The 18,675-nt window shown below is 32.8% G+C and overlaps 1 protein-coding gene across 1 annotated transcript; it reads right to left on the bottom strand.

Annotated features, from left to right (window-relative positions):
* Positions 1-380: 380 nt before the first annotated feature.
* Positions 381-14,257, bottom strand: LOC141292119 (lysosome membrane protein 2-like). The gene is made up of 3 exons (XM_073824074.1): positions 13,949-14,257; positions 592-752; positions 381-435 (listed from the first exon to the last, which is right to left on the bottom strand). The coding sequence occupies exons 1-3, from the start codon at positions 14,069-14,071 to the stop codon at positions 381-383; spliced, it is 339 nt and encodes a 112-aa protein (XP_073680175.1). The 5' UTR covers positions 14,072-14,257.
* Positions 14,258-18,675: the final 4,418 nt, after the last annotated feature.

Genomic DNA, 18,675 nt, shown 5'->3' with positions numbered 1-18,675 from the left:
TTAACAGTGCCCAGAACTAGATCTAAGTTTAAAGGCGATCGTGCCTTTGCGGTGATTGGACCAAATCTCTGGAATAAGTTACCAATAACTATTAGAAAGGCTCCGACTTTGGCTACCTTCAGATCCAAATTAAAACTTCATCTATTATCTATATCATTTTAAATGGCTGATGTCTTAGGATTGTTTTTAGTCTGAATGTTATAATGCTATTCTGTTTTACTATGTTGATGTGTCATTTTCTATCTTTACCTTGTAAAGCACTTTGGGCAACTGTGTTGTATTTATATAGTGCTATATAAATAAAAGAAAGAAGAAGAAGAAGAAGAAAACAGCAAAACATGACATGAAAACAAAACAAAACAACATGACATAACTATGCTTTACGCTGTTATCTTTTTTATGTTCCTGTATGTGTTGTTACTGTATGCTTTGTTTCTCATAACAAAAAACACAACATAATGTTATGTTTAATGTGATTATGTTATGTTTGGTTTATTGTTATATCTTGTTTTTTTGTTGTTTTATACTGTTATATTTTAAGTTGTTTTGTAAACACCCTGTCAATTAATTAAAGAACGACCATGAATGTACCTGTAGGTGTACGGCCCCATTTCAGTAAGACGAGCTTTAGCTTCTCCCTTCAGAAACTCCTCAGGGTTGGTGATGTTGAAGAAAAAGAACTGCATGTAGACCGGAGGCGGTGGGTTCTTCCATGTCCCGAAAACTTTACTGCCTTCCGTCAGCGTGATCTCCTAAACACACAAAACAGCACAAACACAAATCAAATGTTTTTTGGCTTCAGTTCAAGTATGTCAGCTTTGAGCTCATTATAATGAGAGCTGACAAAATAAACTTTTATATCATCAGCTGAGATGACTTTACTTCATTCATCACACTGAAAAAGGAAGAGATCAGTATTTAGGTCACTCCGTGTCACCTGAGGTCATGACCACCTCAGAGAGATTAAAAAAAAAAAATCAGCCATCATTTATTTACAATACATTAATTTCATGCTAAGTAAAATTCATGTAACTTAATAGAAAAGTATCATTTATGTTAATTTAGAGTATTTTGTTATTGCACAATGCACATTACTTAATATTGTGCCTAATGTGTGTTTTAATATCACTATTAATAAAGACTGTATGATTTCTGTATAATACATTTTGTATGTGTTTAAATGCAATTATCGATCTATTGAGAGAGAGAGAGAGAGAGAGAGAGAGAGAGAGAGAGAGAGAGAGAGAGAGAGAGAGAGAGTAATCAACGGTTTGCCGTGCATTAAAGGATTTTAAATGCTTCGCGGGTGCATTTAAAATCCTTTAATGCACACCAAACCTTTGATTATCCTTTACTTATCCAGTTGTTACAAATGTACAATTAAAAGAGAAGGCAGTACACTCTCTAATAATTTCATACTTTAGATGTTTTATATAAGAGTGGACACTCCCTTACTCTTTCAGCCTGCTTCTACCTCATCTTCAATGGAAGTAGGGGAGAGCGGTGTAAATTAAGATAGTGGTATTTTGACCCACCCTCTTAATCTTTGCAAATTCACCTTCACATCTGACCATGTATTTTGTAACCACCCATCATTTCTTTTTTTTTTTTTTTTTTTTTTTTGGAGTGCAAAAACATACATGGTAAATGCAGAAACAGAAACAACAACAACAGAAACAATACCAACAAAAAACAAAAACAAACAAAAAACTATACTAACAACAACAAAAAACAACAAAAAAAAAACAACAACAATGATAATAAATGAGAAATGAGAACAAGACAATCTGAATAATAATAATGTATAAGTAGTAGTAGCAGTATAGGTAGTATTAGCATATTCAAAAATAATAGAAATGGCCATAAATCGGAGTAACAACTATAACACCAAAGGTAGTGATGATACGGTTAATATTTTGTGATGACAGTAACAGTAATATCAATAATAACAGTAATCATAATAATAATAATAATAACAGCAATAATCCCAAGGATGGTGATTACAGTATGATGTTGTGATGATGGTAACAGTAATATCAATAATTATAATAATAAAATAATAATAATAATAATAATAAATAATAATAATAAAAATAAATAAATAAATAAATAAATAATAATAATAATAATAATAATAGTATTAATAACAATAGTAAAGTTTGAGTTGTAACAATGATATTTTGTGACGATGTTTTGTGATGAAGGCAACAGTACTATTACTATTAATAATAATAATAATAATAATGATGATAATAATAACCACCCATCATTTCTGCCAGACTGTGAAAAGGATAAACACATGGGGAAATCGAAAGCACCCATTTAGTTTAAAAACTTTTTTTTTAGCTATTTTAGCATAACTGATATAATGGTTGTTTCATCAAAGCAATTGTATCCAGGTGTTTATGATACATACAGGTGGCTTAGCAACATAAAAAAACAAATGCAAAATATTTTGCTAAAACATATTTTATTTGTGAAGTGAATGGTTCATCTTCTAAAAGATTAGGGGCTCTCGGCACTGCGCCACCTTGCAACGCCACTGCGACCGCCTGACCCACAGCGCTACATTATTGCAGAATCAAATGTAACATTTCTAAATACCTCAATGCTGATAAAGTTCATTCGTTCTGGCTCAATCGGATCATTAGAAGTTCAGCCAGCAGCAGAAACACGCAGGAGGATTACGGGAACCATGAAAGACCGTAACTATTAGATACTCTGAATCCTCACTCGGTCAAACGCGACCCGCAGATAACCTCTCACCAGTCAAACGCTGGCGCCGCATTTGGGGTGACTGGACCCTTTAAAGGTGTGTTTGAGACATCGATCATGAAGGAGGACAGAGATCACAAATAGCAGAGCTTTAACTAGTGACTCAGCTGTCAGCATGAAGCTGGTTTATTTTGCAACTCATTCTGACCAACAATTATCAGTTTAGATAGAAACAGACTTGATGAATACTAGCTCTTCCTCAGAAGAGTCAGTACTGAAGTTTTAAACATGACTTTGTTTTGACAACAGATGGAGGAGGATATCTGCCAGTGCTTAATTTGAGCCGCATCCTGTTCCGGAAAATGTACGATTTTGAATTTTTGCCTTTCGGTATTTTTTTTTTTTTTAAAGATCTGGCATAAACAACCAGTGTTGAGGAAAGTTACTTTTAAAGTAATGCATTACATTATTGAGTTACTCCCTAAAAAAAGTAACTAATTACGTTACTTAGTTACTTTTTATGGAAAGTAATGCATTACATTAATGAGTTACTCCCTAAAAAAAGTAACTAATAACGTTACTTAGTTACTTTTTATGGAAAGTAATGCATTATATTATTGAGTTACTCCCTAAAAAAGTAACTAATAACGTTACTTAGTTACTTTTTATGGAAAGTAATGCATTACATTATTGAGTTACTCCCTAAAAAAAGTAACTAATAACGTTACTTAGTTACTTTTTATGGAAAGTAATGCATTACATTAATGAGTTACTCCCTAAAAAAAGTAACTAATTACGTTACTTAGTTACTTTTTATGGAAAGTAATGCATTACATTATTGAGTTACTCCCTAAAAAAGTAACCAATAACGTTACTTAGTTACTTTTTATGGAAAGTAATGCATTACATTATTGAGTTACTCCCTAAAAAAAGTAACTAATAACGTTACTTAGTTACTTTTTATGGAAAGTAATGCATTACATTATTGAGTTACTCCCTAAAAAAAGTAACTAATAATGTTACTTAGTTACTTTTTATGGAAAGTAATGCATTACATTATTGAGTTACTCCCTAAAAAAAAGTAACTAATAACGTTACTTAGTTACTTTTTATGGAAAGTAATGCATTACATTATTGAGTTACTCCCTAAAAAAAAAGTAACTAATAACGTTACTTAGTTACTTTTTATGGAAAGTAATGCATTACATTAATGAGTTACTCCCTAAAAAAAGTAACTAATAACGTTACTTAGTTACTTTTTATGGAAAGTAATGCATTACATTAATGAGTTACTCCCTAAAAAAAGTAACTAATAACGTTACTTAGTTACTTTTTATGGAAAGTAATGCATTACATTAATGAGTTACTCCCTAAAAAAAGTAACTAATTACGTTACTTAGTTACTTTTTATGGAAAGTAATGCATTACATTAATGAGTTACTCCCTAAAAAAAGTAACTAATAACGTTACTTAGTTACTTTTTATGGAAAGTAATGCATTACATTATTGAGTTACTCCCTAAAAAAAGTAACTAATAACGTTACTTAGTTACTTTTTATGGAAAGTAATGCATTACATTAATGAGTTACTCCCTAAAAAAAGTAACTAATTACGTTACTTAGTTACTTTTTATGCAAAGTAATGCGTTACGTTACTTTTGCGTTACTTTTTAAACCTGGGCAGGGCTTGCTTGTTTGTTTTTAATATGAAAAGTTATATTTTTGTCAAATGTAAAAGCATTTTCACAGCAAAAGCCTCAGGCTTAGAGAAAAGTAAATTGCCGTCTGTACAGTAGACCGCAGAAGAAAAAAGTCAACTCTTTACGAGTAAAAAAAGGAAAACAAATATTAGATTAACCCTGATTAATTTTTCTTATTAGTATGGATGAATCGGATCATCGAAGGTCGGCAGCAAAGACATCGGTTAATAAAATGGGATTAAATACATAAAAGATATTGGTATTATTTAACAGATTTAATTATTGCAGGTTTGCGTTGAATTTGACTGTTTTTATTCATTATGAGGAACCATGTATCTGTTTTTTTTAGTGAGTGAGATGAATTAACGCATGTTCACATTTATTCTAGGACTAAAGTAACATCTTACTCATGATTTCTCTCAACATGAGGACAAAAAAGCTTTTAATCAATAAATGGGGAAAAAAGTAAGTTTTACTTATTTAAAAAAGTAACTCAGATGTTTTCTTGTCAATTAAAAATTAATGCGTTACTTTACTAGTTACTTGGAAAAAGTAATATTATTACGTTACTTGTAATGCGTTACCCTCAACACTGTTAACAAGTGCATTAGATCATGACAGTGCAAGCGCTGGTTTATTTAGGTATATTTTGAGGTTATGAATTGGTCCTCAACATATTTTTGGCCAATCAGCTTTCTTAAGTTCAAAATCTCTCTCATTGATTGGTGCTTTGTCCTTAACCATCCTCTCCAAACGTACAGTGCTTGCAAAACATATTTAGTGAGCAGCGAAATGTTTCGAGAGACCAGAACTGATACCAAATCAAGTGAAATAATATAATGTATAAACATTATAAACACTAGGCCTATAATGAAACAAAGCACTTAAATGTAACGGTTTTCAGAACAGAAGAATGAAAAAATATATAAAGCTAAGAAACCAAAACAAAGTGAAACTGAGCGTAACTCTGTAATTCGGCACGAATTCAAATGTTTTCATATTCACAATGTATTTTTGAATGATAAACTATTATTGATAATGTATACTAGGCTTTATACTTCACAGACGTTCATAAATCAATGGAATAAAATCATCCTCCGCATGAGCAAAAATGTGCTTGGCATAACAGCAGCGTGGATTGTACATTAAAAACAGAACATTTGTGCTTTTGTAAAACAAAGCAAACAAACTCATCTTGGTTTTTCGTTTCCTTTCCATGAACTTGTTTGCGGAGCACCGCGTCTCACATCTCTTTTAAAATCTGTTAATTATTTAAGTCAGATATATTTCGCATATTTATACCTTTCATATAGACTTTGATTGTATTTGATTTATATGACAACATTTTTTTTTCTGTAACTACATTTTCCATCATCCTGCGACCTATTTTTGACCCAAGGTTTGAAAACCTTTGCTCTAGATTGTAGTTAGGTTCATGCAGAAACTTGTAAACAATGTTCTTATACAGGTAGTTGGGGCATTAATGTTTTGTGCCATTATTGAAGGTTCTGGAAAAACTGAAGTTGTATTATTAGTGTCTGTGTTTTGGATCCGGAATTATTCATTTACCAATTGAGCACTGCTTCTGCTCTCACTTAAGCAGAAACTGTAAATATTGATGGTTAACCGCTGACAGTTTAACACACTAATGCTGTTAACAGTCATTACTGACATAGAGACATTTCTTGGAAAAAAGAGCTGATATAATAACTGTGACAAACTCACCCAAACACTTTTTAATGACTACACTGCAAAAAATGCTTTTCTTACTTAGACTTTTACTAGTCTTGTTTGCAGGCAAAATATCTAAAAATTCTTAAATCAAGAAGGAATTTCTAGGCGAGTAAAAATTACTGACTTTTTTCCTAGAACAAAAGCAAAATAATTTGCCAGTGGGGTAAGCAGAAATATTTTATTTCAAACAGCAGATTATTTTGCTTGTCTCGAGCAAAATCACACTTAATTTGGACTTGTTTTTTTCTACTCGTCTAGAAAAATCCTTCTGGATTTAAGAATTTTTAGATATTTTGGTTGGAAACAAGACAAAAAATCTAAGTAAGAAAAGCATTTTTGCAGTGTACAATTATTATTATTATTATTAATATTTCAATTAAATATCCCTGAAATGTAGATATATTAATAATAATAAATATAATAGTGATATACAAATATATTGACATAATAATTTCATATACAGTTGAGGTCAAAAGTTTACACCCCCTATTTCAGAATTTGCAAAATGTTAATTATTCTACTAAAATAAGAAGGATCATACAAAATGCATCTTATTGTTTATTTATTACTGACCTGAATTTTGATATCTATCTTTTCACACTGAGGACAACTGAGGGACTCATATGCAACTATTACAGAAGGTTCAAACACTCACTGATGCTCCAGAAGGCAAAAACATGCATTAGGAGCCGGGGGTGAAAACTTTTGGAATTTGAAGATCAGGGTAAATTTAACTTATTTTGTCTCCTGGAAAACATGTAACTATCTTCTGTAGCCTCTGAAGGGCAGAACTACATGAAAAAAATATGCTATTTAGGCAAAATGAGAAAACCCATCTCCATTCTGTTCAAAAGTTTTCACCCCCGGCTCTTAATGCATGTTTTTTCCTTCTGAAGCATCAGTGAGTGTTTGAATCTTCTGTAATAGTTGCATATGAGTCCCTCAGTTGTCCTCAGTGTGAAAAGATGGATCTCAAAATCATACAGTCATTGTTGGAAAGAGTTCAAATACACAAAAATGCTGGAAAACCAAAGAATTTGTGGGGCCTGAAGGATTTTTCTAAAGAACAGCAGGCATGAACAACTATCACTAAATTAAAAACACAGCTGTGGATCATTCAGGTAACAACACTCTATTAAGAATCAAGCGTATGTAAACTCTTCAACAGGGTCATTTTCATAAATTCAACTATAATTTTCTCTTGTGGACTATATGTAAACATCTTTTACGTGAAATATCTTTTTCAGGTCAGTACTAAATAAAAAATATCATGCATTTTGCATGATCCCTCTTATTTTGATAAAATAATTACATTTTGTAAATTCTGAAAGGAGGGTGTAAACTTTTGACGTCAACTGTGTGTAAATCATTAACTCTCGTATAAAAAGATTAAACATGTAATGTTTGTTTTTGCCTTAAGGAAACGAAAGACGCAGTGAATATCACCAAACACATTCATAAATGTTCAGATACAACTAAATGACCTGCCATAAACATTACAGCGGGACCCATAATGCCTCATTGTGAAAGAATCACTGTTACTGAATGCTCTGATTCATCAGAATGTAATGGAGTGGCTCATATCATTAATGTGATAAAGATATCAAGAGACATTCTGACTGATATAATGCAGACACATTCCGATCTTTTGTTAATCAGCCACAGTTATGGGCTCACAGTGGCAGAATGCTTCATATAGTGGTTTACATCAGTGATAATGATCCACATTTAACTTCGTGGTCTGTCATCAAAACTACAGTGAGAATCTTAGAAAGACAATGAGTTTCTTCCCCAATGAAACTCACACAGACACACGAGACTGGAGTGAATGACCCTCATTAACACACACACACACCTCACAGATCACATGACCATCAGCTCACACTCATTCCTCGAATCAACGGCCGCAACTTTTCTTTTCCTCTCTTCTTTTCTCATGTAAAAATCCAGCAACCACCAGCCAAGACGTCTTGAAAAAACGCTCAAGTATTCGTGCAGAACAATGAGGTGTTTATATCTAAGCTTCACTGGCATTTAAGACTCTTTTAATGGCCAAAAGACAATTTATATTACAGCTGCACAAGCAAAAAATCATACAAAAATACATACTACAATTTAAAAGTCTGGAATAATAATAAGATTGTTTTTATGTTTTTGTCTCTTCTGCTCACCAAGGCTGCATTTATTTGATCAAAAAATTGATGAAATTAATTCTAAAATGCATTATAATTTAAAACGGCTGTTTTCCACGTGAATACATAGTACATTTTAATTTATTTTAGTACATTTTCAGCATCATTACTCCAGTTTTCAGTCACATGATCCTTCAGAAATTGTTCTAAAAATTTAATTCCAGGACATTCAAGGACTTTTCAAGCGCTATTTTTGTTTTTGTTTTTCAAAGACAAAAATTTCAAAATCTAAAGAGAAATAGATACATAAAAACATACTAATAAAAATAAAGTGAAGCACATGCAAATATTACTACTAAAGTATAACCAAGTATATTACACTTTTACTACAGTAAAACCACTGTTATTTTTCTTCAGCGATTATTTGTGTATTTTTTGGTTTTGTTTCCTAACTGTACTGCCTTCATGGTTTGATGTTTTCTACTGTTTAAGAAAAAAAATCTGAGAAAAAAAAAGATGCACGAAATTGCTCTAAAATCTTGATCTGAATTTGATTTCGATGGAGACTCACAAGTGCCACAAACCAAAAAAAAAAAAAACCATACTAAAATACATGCTACAATTCAGAAGACTAGAAAAATAATGATTTTTTAAATGTTTTTTGTCTCTTCTGCTCACCAAGGCTGAATTTATTTGATCAAAAAATACCAGAAAATTTCTAAAATAGTATTGTTTTCAATGTAAATACATACTAAAATGCAATTTAGTACATTTTCAGCATCATTACTGCAGTCTTCAGTGTCAAATGAATCATACTAAGGGGGTTCACACAGATACTGTAAAATGAAATTCTAGGACTTTCAAGGTCTTTTCAAGCTCTACTTTTTAGTTTTTTTTTTCAAGGATTTCCCATTTTAAAATCTAAAAAAGACAAAAAATAAAAAAAATAAAATACATACTGTAAAATGAAATTCCAGGACTTAAAGGATGTTTGATGAAGTCTGGAATAATGATTTTTTTTTTTTATGTTTTTGTCTATTCTGCTCATAAAATGAAATTCCAGGACTTTCAAGGACAGCAATATTATAAACAGTGTTGCGGAAAGTTACTTTTAAAGGTAATGCATTACAAAAGCAAGCCCTTTCAGACCAAAAAGTTAAATAGATAAGCCTAAGGTTGAAGGAAAAGTAAATTCGGGTCTATACAATAGAACTGTAAGAACAGGAAGCTCAACACTCTTCAGCAATGAAATAAATGGAGCACAATTGTTAGTTAATCTAAAGTAAGTTTTGCTCAACACTCTTCAGCAATGAAATAAATGGAGCACAATTGTTAGTTAATCTAAAGTAAGTTTTGCTTATTTAGTATAGTTGAATTGGATCAATAGACATTGGTTAATAAAATGAGATTAAATAGATTAAGGAAACAAAAAGTAACTGGCATTACTTTTTTGAAAAAGTAACTCTTGCAAATAAAAAGTAATGTGCTACTTTACTAGTTACTTGAAAAATTAATCTGATTATGTAACTCATATTACTTGTAATGCATTACCCCAAACACTGCTTATAAATGTCTTTACTGGCACTTTTAATTAATGTAACAGAAAAAAATCAATCAATAGTAACTGACAAAAAATTTAATCATTAAAATAAATTAAAATGTAAATAATAATTTCAAAATAAAGCACAAAAAATTTAAGTAATCATAAAAATTCAAAGCATTTAAATATTAATATTAAATAGAATTAAAATAAATAATAAAAACAACATATAATACTAAATTAAAAATACAAAAAAATATATATTTAAAATCAAATAAATAATCAAATATTTAAAATAATAATAATAAACTCAATAAATAATTTGAATTTGAATAAAAATAAAAATATGTAATATAGAATACTTAAATACTAAAAACAAATAATAAAATTTAAAATAAAAAATGGTTTAAAATAAATAAAATCAACATAGAATATATTAAAAATTTAATCATAATCTAAAATGAATGCGTTACTTTACTAGTTACTTAATAAAAATAATCTGATTACGTAACTGGTGTTACTTGTAATGCGTTACCCCCAACACTGATTTTAAATGTTTTTACTGGCATTTTGGTTCACAGACGTGGCTTAAGCCTAGTCCTAGACTAAAATGTAAGACTGAGCTGTTTCAACTGAATGAAACTTGCACTGACTGATCTTAAAATACATCAATGCCTTTGTTTTGTCTCAAGAGGCACACCAGTAATGTTGTTTTTTTCTAAGCACATTTATAAAAATTACTTAAATGTCCTAATTGAAATATGGCCAAACCCAGGCTTAGTCTAAATCCTGACTGTGAAACACCTTCCTGAGGGCAAAATTTGGAAAGGTAGTGTTTAGAATTCACATATAAACTGGATTCTGCATTAATGCTGCTGTTGACACTTATGACCATCATTCAGCCATCCACATGATTTTTCCTTGTTTTTACAAGCACTGAAACATTATTAAACAAAACAAATCTGAAGTAGACTCATTGGTATGGGAAAAAACATGCTGAATGTAGATAATAAAATGGCATTTAATCTAACCATACCATCACGTATAGTTAGTGAAATAAACAAGCTTTCAGAGCTTCAAAGGCTGATGTCAACTGAAGATAGGACTTGGCAAACTACCACTAACTAGGATGTGAGTGTGTTTTCTCAGATGAATGTGGGACTCAAACTGCTGGTTTTCTCCTCCCCAGGCCTTTATTTTCATGTGTAGTTTGTGGATTGTGTTTGATGATTTAAAGAAGTAAAGGAATAAGTTCAGACACAAACCAGACTCTGACTAACCGTGTGTGGCAGAACTACTCGCCCTGATGCCTAAATGTATTCATTTGATTCAGATCGGGACTTTGGATTCAGATCAGGACTTCTAATGCAGTTTGTGAATCATTTAATTCAGATCAGGACTTTTAATGCGGTTTGTGAATCATTTGATTCAGATTGGAACTTCTAATGCAGTTTGTGAATCATTTGATTCAGATCAGGACTTTTAATGCAGTTTGTGAATCATTTGATTCAGATCAGGATTTTTAATGTGGTTTGTGAATCATTTGATTCAGATTGGAACTTCTAATACAGTTTGTGAATCATTTGATTCAGATCAGGACTTCTAATGCAGTTTGTGAATCATTTGATTCAGATTTGAACTTCTAATACAGTTTGTGAATCATTTGATTCAGATCAGGACTTCTAATGCAGTTTGTGAATCATTTGATTCAGATTTGAACTTCTAATGCAGTTTGTGAATCATTTGATTCAGATCGGGACTTTGGAGCGGGTTTGCAAATCATTTGATTCAGATCGAAACTTCAAGCACGGCTTGAAAACTTCAGTGGGGGTTCGCAAATAATTTGATTCAGATCGGAATTCTGAATGCGGTTTGTGAATCATTTAATTCAGATCAGAACTGCGAATTATTTGATTCAGAATGGAACTTCTGTGCGGGTTTGCGAATCTTTCGATTCAGATTGGAACTTCGAGCACGGATTGCAAATCATGTAATTCAGATCGAGACTTCAGTGTGGGTTTGTGAATCATTTGATTCAGATCAGAACTTCATTTGATTCAGATTGGGAATTCAGATCTGAATCAATTTGGTGCCAATTGCGAATCATTTGTTTCAGATTGGAACTTCGATGATCTGCGCTTGATGATCTGAAGAACTAAAGAAATGAGGTCAGACACAAACCAGACTCCGACTGACCATGTGTTGCAGAACTAGTTGCCCTGATGCCTAAATGTATTGCACTTAAAAATACAGTAAAATCAGGAAAATTATGAAATATTATTACAATTTAAAATATCAGTTTTTTTATGTAAATATCTGTTAAACTGTAATTTATTCCTGTGATGTACAGCTGATTTTTTCAGCATCACTCTTCAGTGCCACGTAATCTTTCAGAAATCGTTCTAATGTGCTGATTTGCCTCTCAAGAAAAATGTCTGATTATTATCAATGTTAAAAACACTCTGTCATCAACATCATTTTCCCATTTTCCTTCCGCAATTAAAACAGAACGTGCGACCAATCAGAAGCTCAGGAGAGCTGCAACATGTGTGTGATTTACTCTCGCAAACATCCACATGAAATCATGCGAGGCGGATCTGAGGAGTCTGATGTCTCACATTTAATCGGTTGTTTGTAGACGCCTTTAAACACGGGCGGCACAAACTAAACCTATTCCTGGAGCCTTCTGGAGCCGCCTGACCGCTTCAATCAGACAACAGCCCGCGCTCCGTTATTCCAGGCTCTGGGCTGTGACTCTAAATTGCTACCCTGGTAAAAGAACTTCATCTTAAACTAAAAACAGCATGTGCTTGTCGTTTTGGAGCTGCAGATGCATTAGACTTATTGATCTAAGACTTTAAGACTATCCAGTTAAACATACAATGATCTTACTACAGATGAGCAGCTGTAAAAGACACACACACACACACACACACACACACACACACACACACAAGCATAACATTCAGCAAATCCACACAATGTGTTTCCTGTTCAGCAGGAGCTGCTGCAGCCGATTACATTTACATACAAACCGAGCGTTCAGATGTGCTGTTAAAGCACTAAACTCTCTGAATGCGTTTGATCGGCTGATTTTCCACTTGTGCAATGCAGAGTATTTACTTTCAGAAATCAGTAAGTGATGTTTGTATTTCAAACTCACTTACAAACGATTGAGTGTTTTCTGCAGACGTGACATTTACGTGACGCTCCATAAGAGGAAGAGAAATCGGAGCACATGCGGTGAAGACAGAAACACAGAGCACATGTTACACATCACTCTGATTACACAGAGCACATGCTGCACTGAGACCGTCTGAACACACGCGCTCGTTTCCCGCCACTGAATCATTTAAAATAAATTTGAAAATTAAATTAAAAAAATTTTTTTTTTAATTAAAAATGAAAAAATATTTAAAAAATAATCAAAAAAATATTTAATACAAATAATAATAATTTCAATTTTAAAAATTAAAACAAAAAATCTTACATTAAAATACAATAATTATAATACAATAATACAAATAATTTAACATAATTTAAAATATCATATTCAATATAGAATACTTACAGAAATTTAAATAAGAAAATATAAAATTCAATTATTTTTTTTTAAATAGCTATAATCAACATGGAATATATAAAAAATTTAATCATAATCTAAAATTAAAATGTAGAAATATTATAAAGCATTTACTAAAACTAAATACACTATAAAATGTTCAATTAAAAAGTTTTAAACTAAATTTAAAAAACAAAATCAATCAATAGTAACTCACTAAAAAGTAAATCATTAAATTAAATTAAAATGTTAATAATAATTTCAAAATAAAACACAACAAATAATAAATTATAAAAATGCAAAGCATTTAAATATTAAATACAATTTAATTTATAAAATCATAAAAATGCTAAATCAACAAGTGTGTGTGTGTGTGTGTGTGTGTGTATTTTAAATACAATTTAAAAAATAATATATATATATATATATATATATATATATAAATATTAAATAAAACGTTAAACTATCTAAACATCACACAAAGTAATAGCTCACAGTGACACAAGCTATGACAAACATCCCAGCCCTCATGACAGCTGATGAACAAGATGAAAACAGACTCTTACCCCCTTCAGCTTGTTGTGGATCATAGTCTGGAAGAGTCCAGACGCAAACAGGGCGATTCCCGAGATCAGGAGAAGAGCGCCGATGACTCCAGACGTGAACATACAGCAGGAACCCTTCCTCATGGTGCAAGTGTAAATAACCCCCAGAGAACTGAAAGTGATGCCAGCAGGTCCGCAGAGCTTCTCTTCCTAAATACACAAAGTTCAGCAGATTTGCATGAGATAATCAGTCAGATCCTGAGCTCAGATCGAGTCGCTCCTGTGACAGTATTTGCTCCAGAAGCTCCTCAGCAGAGTAAACTTGATCCAGCGGCCAGCTCACTATTTGAATGAATGACTGCAGTGTGGAGGGGCCCCACGTCACTCTATGTGGGCGGGACACACACAGAAACAGAGAGAGAGAGAGAGAGAGAGAGAGAGAGAGAGAGAGAGAGAGAGAGAGTAGGAGGGTCGTGTTTGGAATCTTTTCTTGAAGGTGACCGATGACTGTTTTAGTGCTTCAACAGATTTAACTGCAGCTTCTGTTATGGGTAAATTCACAGATACAGTATATAAACACATTTCACCTGAAAAAAAAAAAAAACTAAAGTATTAAAGAAAATTGTGTTAATTTTAAATGTAAAAACATGCATACACAATATAAGATACATCATTTATTCACACATTAATTTCAAATTTATATAAATATATAAGCAATGTACATTCAATGGGTCTATCTTGTGTTCATCTGCTTCTATTTCCTCTTTTTACATTATTAACTATCACTCTTTATAGACTAATCCAATCAGATACAACAATAACTTCTCAAATATTTATTCAATATACACTGGTCAACAGCAATAACATTCACAGGTCAATGGTATGAGATGACAACTGTCACTAACTGAACTGCAGTGATCAAACTATTTCAAATATAGTGAATTAAGCTACAAACTCCATCATAATGCACAATATTTCCATCTAACATCTGTTTTGAGCTGCAGCTTGTCATATTAGCTAATGGAGTTTCCGGTTACCTCACCTCAGTATGTTCGTAGATTTGTGTTGGATGTCATCTTTGGAATGAACATATGTAGATTTTATTTGTAAACATCTTACTTTTTTTTGGTTATTTCTGTGAATGTCATAAAACTAGCGAGCTAAGCCAGTATACTGACAGTGTCGTGTAAACATGGCTGAAGATGCAAAACGAGGAACAGGTGAACCGAATCAATTGAGTGAGTCATTTGAACCGCAACGAATGATTCAAACTCGTGACTTCGATCATGCAGTTCAAGCGATTCACTAGTAAAAGCCAGATCAAATTAAAAGAGCGATTCAATTTCGTATGTCGACATCGCTTGATGTTAATGATTTTAAAACGCACGTAGTGATGAAATTGAGATTTTTTTAAACTCCACATCAAGCGTTCCAATCGGTTTGTGCATGCTGTATCATTTGATTCACAACGGGAATCATCGGAACTTCGCATATCGCGAATCATTTGATTCAGACCAGATTTTTGGAGAGGGTTTGCGAATCATTCCGCGTATTGAAAGATTCAATTCGAGCACGAATTGCAAATCATTTGATTCAGATTAAACTTTGGAGCGGGTTTGCAAATCATTTTGCTAATTGAAGGATTCAATTCAAGCACGAATCACAAATCATTTTAGTCAGATCGGAACATCAAGAGAGAATCGCAAATCTTTTGATTCAGAGTGGGACTTTGGAGCAGGTTTGCAAATCATTTAATTTAGATCAAAACATCGAGCGTGGATCGCCAATCATTTGATTCAGATCAGAACTTCAAGGGTGGTTTGATTCAGATTGGGAATTAAGATCTAAATCAATTTGGTGCGGCTCACAAATCATTTGATTCAGATCGAAACAATGGTGCGGGCTTGCGAATCAATTGATTCAGATTGGGACTTCTGTGCACATTCGCGAATCAATTGATTCAAGTCAGGACTTCCGTGCATGTTCGCGAATCATCTGATTCAGATCGGGACTTCCATGAACGTTTGTGAATCAACTGATTTATATCGGGACTTCCGTGTACCTTCGCAAATCATTTGATTCAGATCGGAAGTTCAAGTGTGGATTGCGAATCATTTGATTCAGATCGAAACGTCGATGTGGGTTTGAATCATTTGATTCAGATGGGAACTTCGAGTGTGAATCGCGAATCATTTGATTCAGATCCGGACTTTAGTGTAGGTTCACGAATCATTTGATTCAGATGGGAACTTCGAGTGTGAATCATGAATCATTTGAATCAGATCGGAACTTTGAGCGTAAATTGCAAATCATTTGATTCAAATTGAAACATCGTTGCAGGCTTGCGAATCAATTGATTCACATCGGGACTTCAGTTCATGTTAGCAAATCATTTGATTCAGATCGGAAGTTCGAGCGCGGATTGTGAATCAATTGATTCATATCGGAACATCGGTGCATGTTAGAGAATCATTTGATTCAGATCGAAACGTCGGTGCATGTTAGAGAATAATCTGATTCATATCGAAACATTGGTGCATGTTAGAGAATCATTTGATTCAGATTGGAAGTTCGAGCGCGGATTGTGAATCAATTGATTCATATCGGAACTTCAAGCGCGAAACACGAATCATTTGATTCAGATCGAAACGTCGGTGCATGTTAGAGAATAATCTGATTCATATCGAAACATTGGTGCATGTTAGAGAATCATTTGATTCAGATGGGAAGTTCGAGCGCGGATTGTGAATCAATTGATTCATATCGGAACTTCAAGCGCGAAACACGAATCATTTGATTCAGATCGAAACGTCGGTGCATGTTAGAGAATCATTTGATTCAGATTGGAATTTCGAGCACGGATCGCAAATCATTTGATTCAGTTCAGGACTTTGGGCATGGATTGCAAATCAAGGCAGTACAGATATATAAACAAATCAATGAAAAATAAAAGAAAGTATACACAAATACAAATCTCCCAAGTGTAGTAGTTTTTTTCACCACAGCTTTACTAAAAATACCACGGTTAAACTATGGTTAGTGCTTGTTTTTGCTGCTGTATAGGATTTACAGAACTTATCTACTTATTTTGCTGAAATGATTCGTGACCACTTCTGATAAAGTTTTGATAGAGACAATGCGTGCAAAATCTGATTTATTTTTTCTTTCTTTGATTATGAGCTGAATTGATTTGTGATGTTTTGAATGATGAAGACAATGTGTGTTTATCTTCATGCATTTGGGAAAAATGCACAGTATTGTGTGATGTATTTTCCTGTTTCTTTTACCAGGCCAAAATCCTTAAAATGTTTAAAGAGAAAATCGTCAAATATTTAGCAAAGCACGTTCGTGACGGAAAAGTTTTCCACACAGAGCTGTTTAATGAAACGTTGAGCGAGACGAAACAGCTGCAAACTTCATAAACAAACCCTGTGCGAGTCAACTCTCTCTCTCTCTATATCTTTACATTTTACTTGCTCATGCTTCATGACCCCTGTTACATTAGTTTGGTCACGTGGGGCTTTATTCAGAAACGTGGGTGTGTTTTAAGTGTGTCACGGGCAGTAAAGGGGAAGTATGTGACCTTCATGTGTCATATAGACTGAAGAAGAAAGCTGACCTCTGACCTCTCCCCGCCGGACACACGAGGGGTCAGTGGAAAACATCTGCAGATCCGGGCGTGGACTGACCGCTTGGAGAGAGCGAGAGGAGGAGCGCAGTGTTTGTTCCAGATCCGCATGAACAGGTCAGTCGGCACAAAGCTAGAGGAGTTTAAGAGTCAAACGCCTGCAGATGTTAAAGCACCGCACAAGCACACACTCACAATAAACACCAGTGTTGGGGGTAATGTATAACAAGTAATGCAAGTTATGTAAAAATATTACTTTTTCCAAGTAACTAGTAAAGTAACACATTACTTTTTAATTGACAAGAAAATATCTGAGTTACTTTTTCAAATAATTAATTCATTAAAAGCTCTCCTGTCCCCATGTTGAGAGAAATAATGAGTAAGATGTTACTTTAGTTCTAGAATAAATGTGAACATGCATTAATTCATCTCAACCACTAAAAAAAAACAGATAGTGTTCTTCAAAATGAATAAAAACCTGCAATAATTAAATAGTTTAAATAATACAAATATCCCAAAAACTGATGTCTTTGCTGCCGACCTTCGATGATCCAATTCATCCATACTAATAAGCAAAAATTACTCAAGATAATCGAACATTTGTTTTCCTTATTTATTTTATTGCTGAAGACATGATTTGTTTTGTGGTCTACTGTACAGATGTGAATTTACTTTTCTCTAAACCTGAGGTTTTTGGTGTAAAAAGGCTTTTACATTTGCCAAAAACAAACTTTTTATATTAAAAGCAAACAAGCAAACCCTGCCCAGATTTAAAAAGTAACGCAAATGTAACAGAACGCACTACTTTTCATAAAATGTGAATGTAATGTAATTAGTTACTTTTTTAGGGATTAACTTAATATTGTAATGCATTACTTTTAAAAGTAACTTTCCTCAACACTGAATAACACACACATCTCATTGTACATACCTTCACTGAAATTAAGATAAATACCACTATCAACCCAGAATTTCCTAGTTTACATGTAAACACAATAACCACCTCCCTCCCTCCAAAATAAAACTAAAAACAAAAACTAAAAATATTATATTATTATTGATGTTTGATGCAAATAATATTTGTGCTAATTAATTTTCATAAAATAAACAGAAAACATAT

Source organism: Garra rufa, chromosome 19 (assembly GCF_049309525.1).
Source record: "Garra rufa chromosome 19, GarRuf1.0, whole genome shotgun sequence".
Taxonomy (NCBI): domain Eukaryota; kingdom Metazoa; phylum Chordata; class Actinopteri; order Cypriniformes; family Cyprinidae; genus Garra; species Garra rufa.
This window is presented reverse-complemented; position numbering and strand designations above follow the sequence as displayed.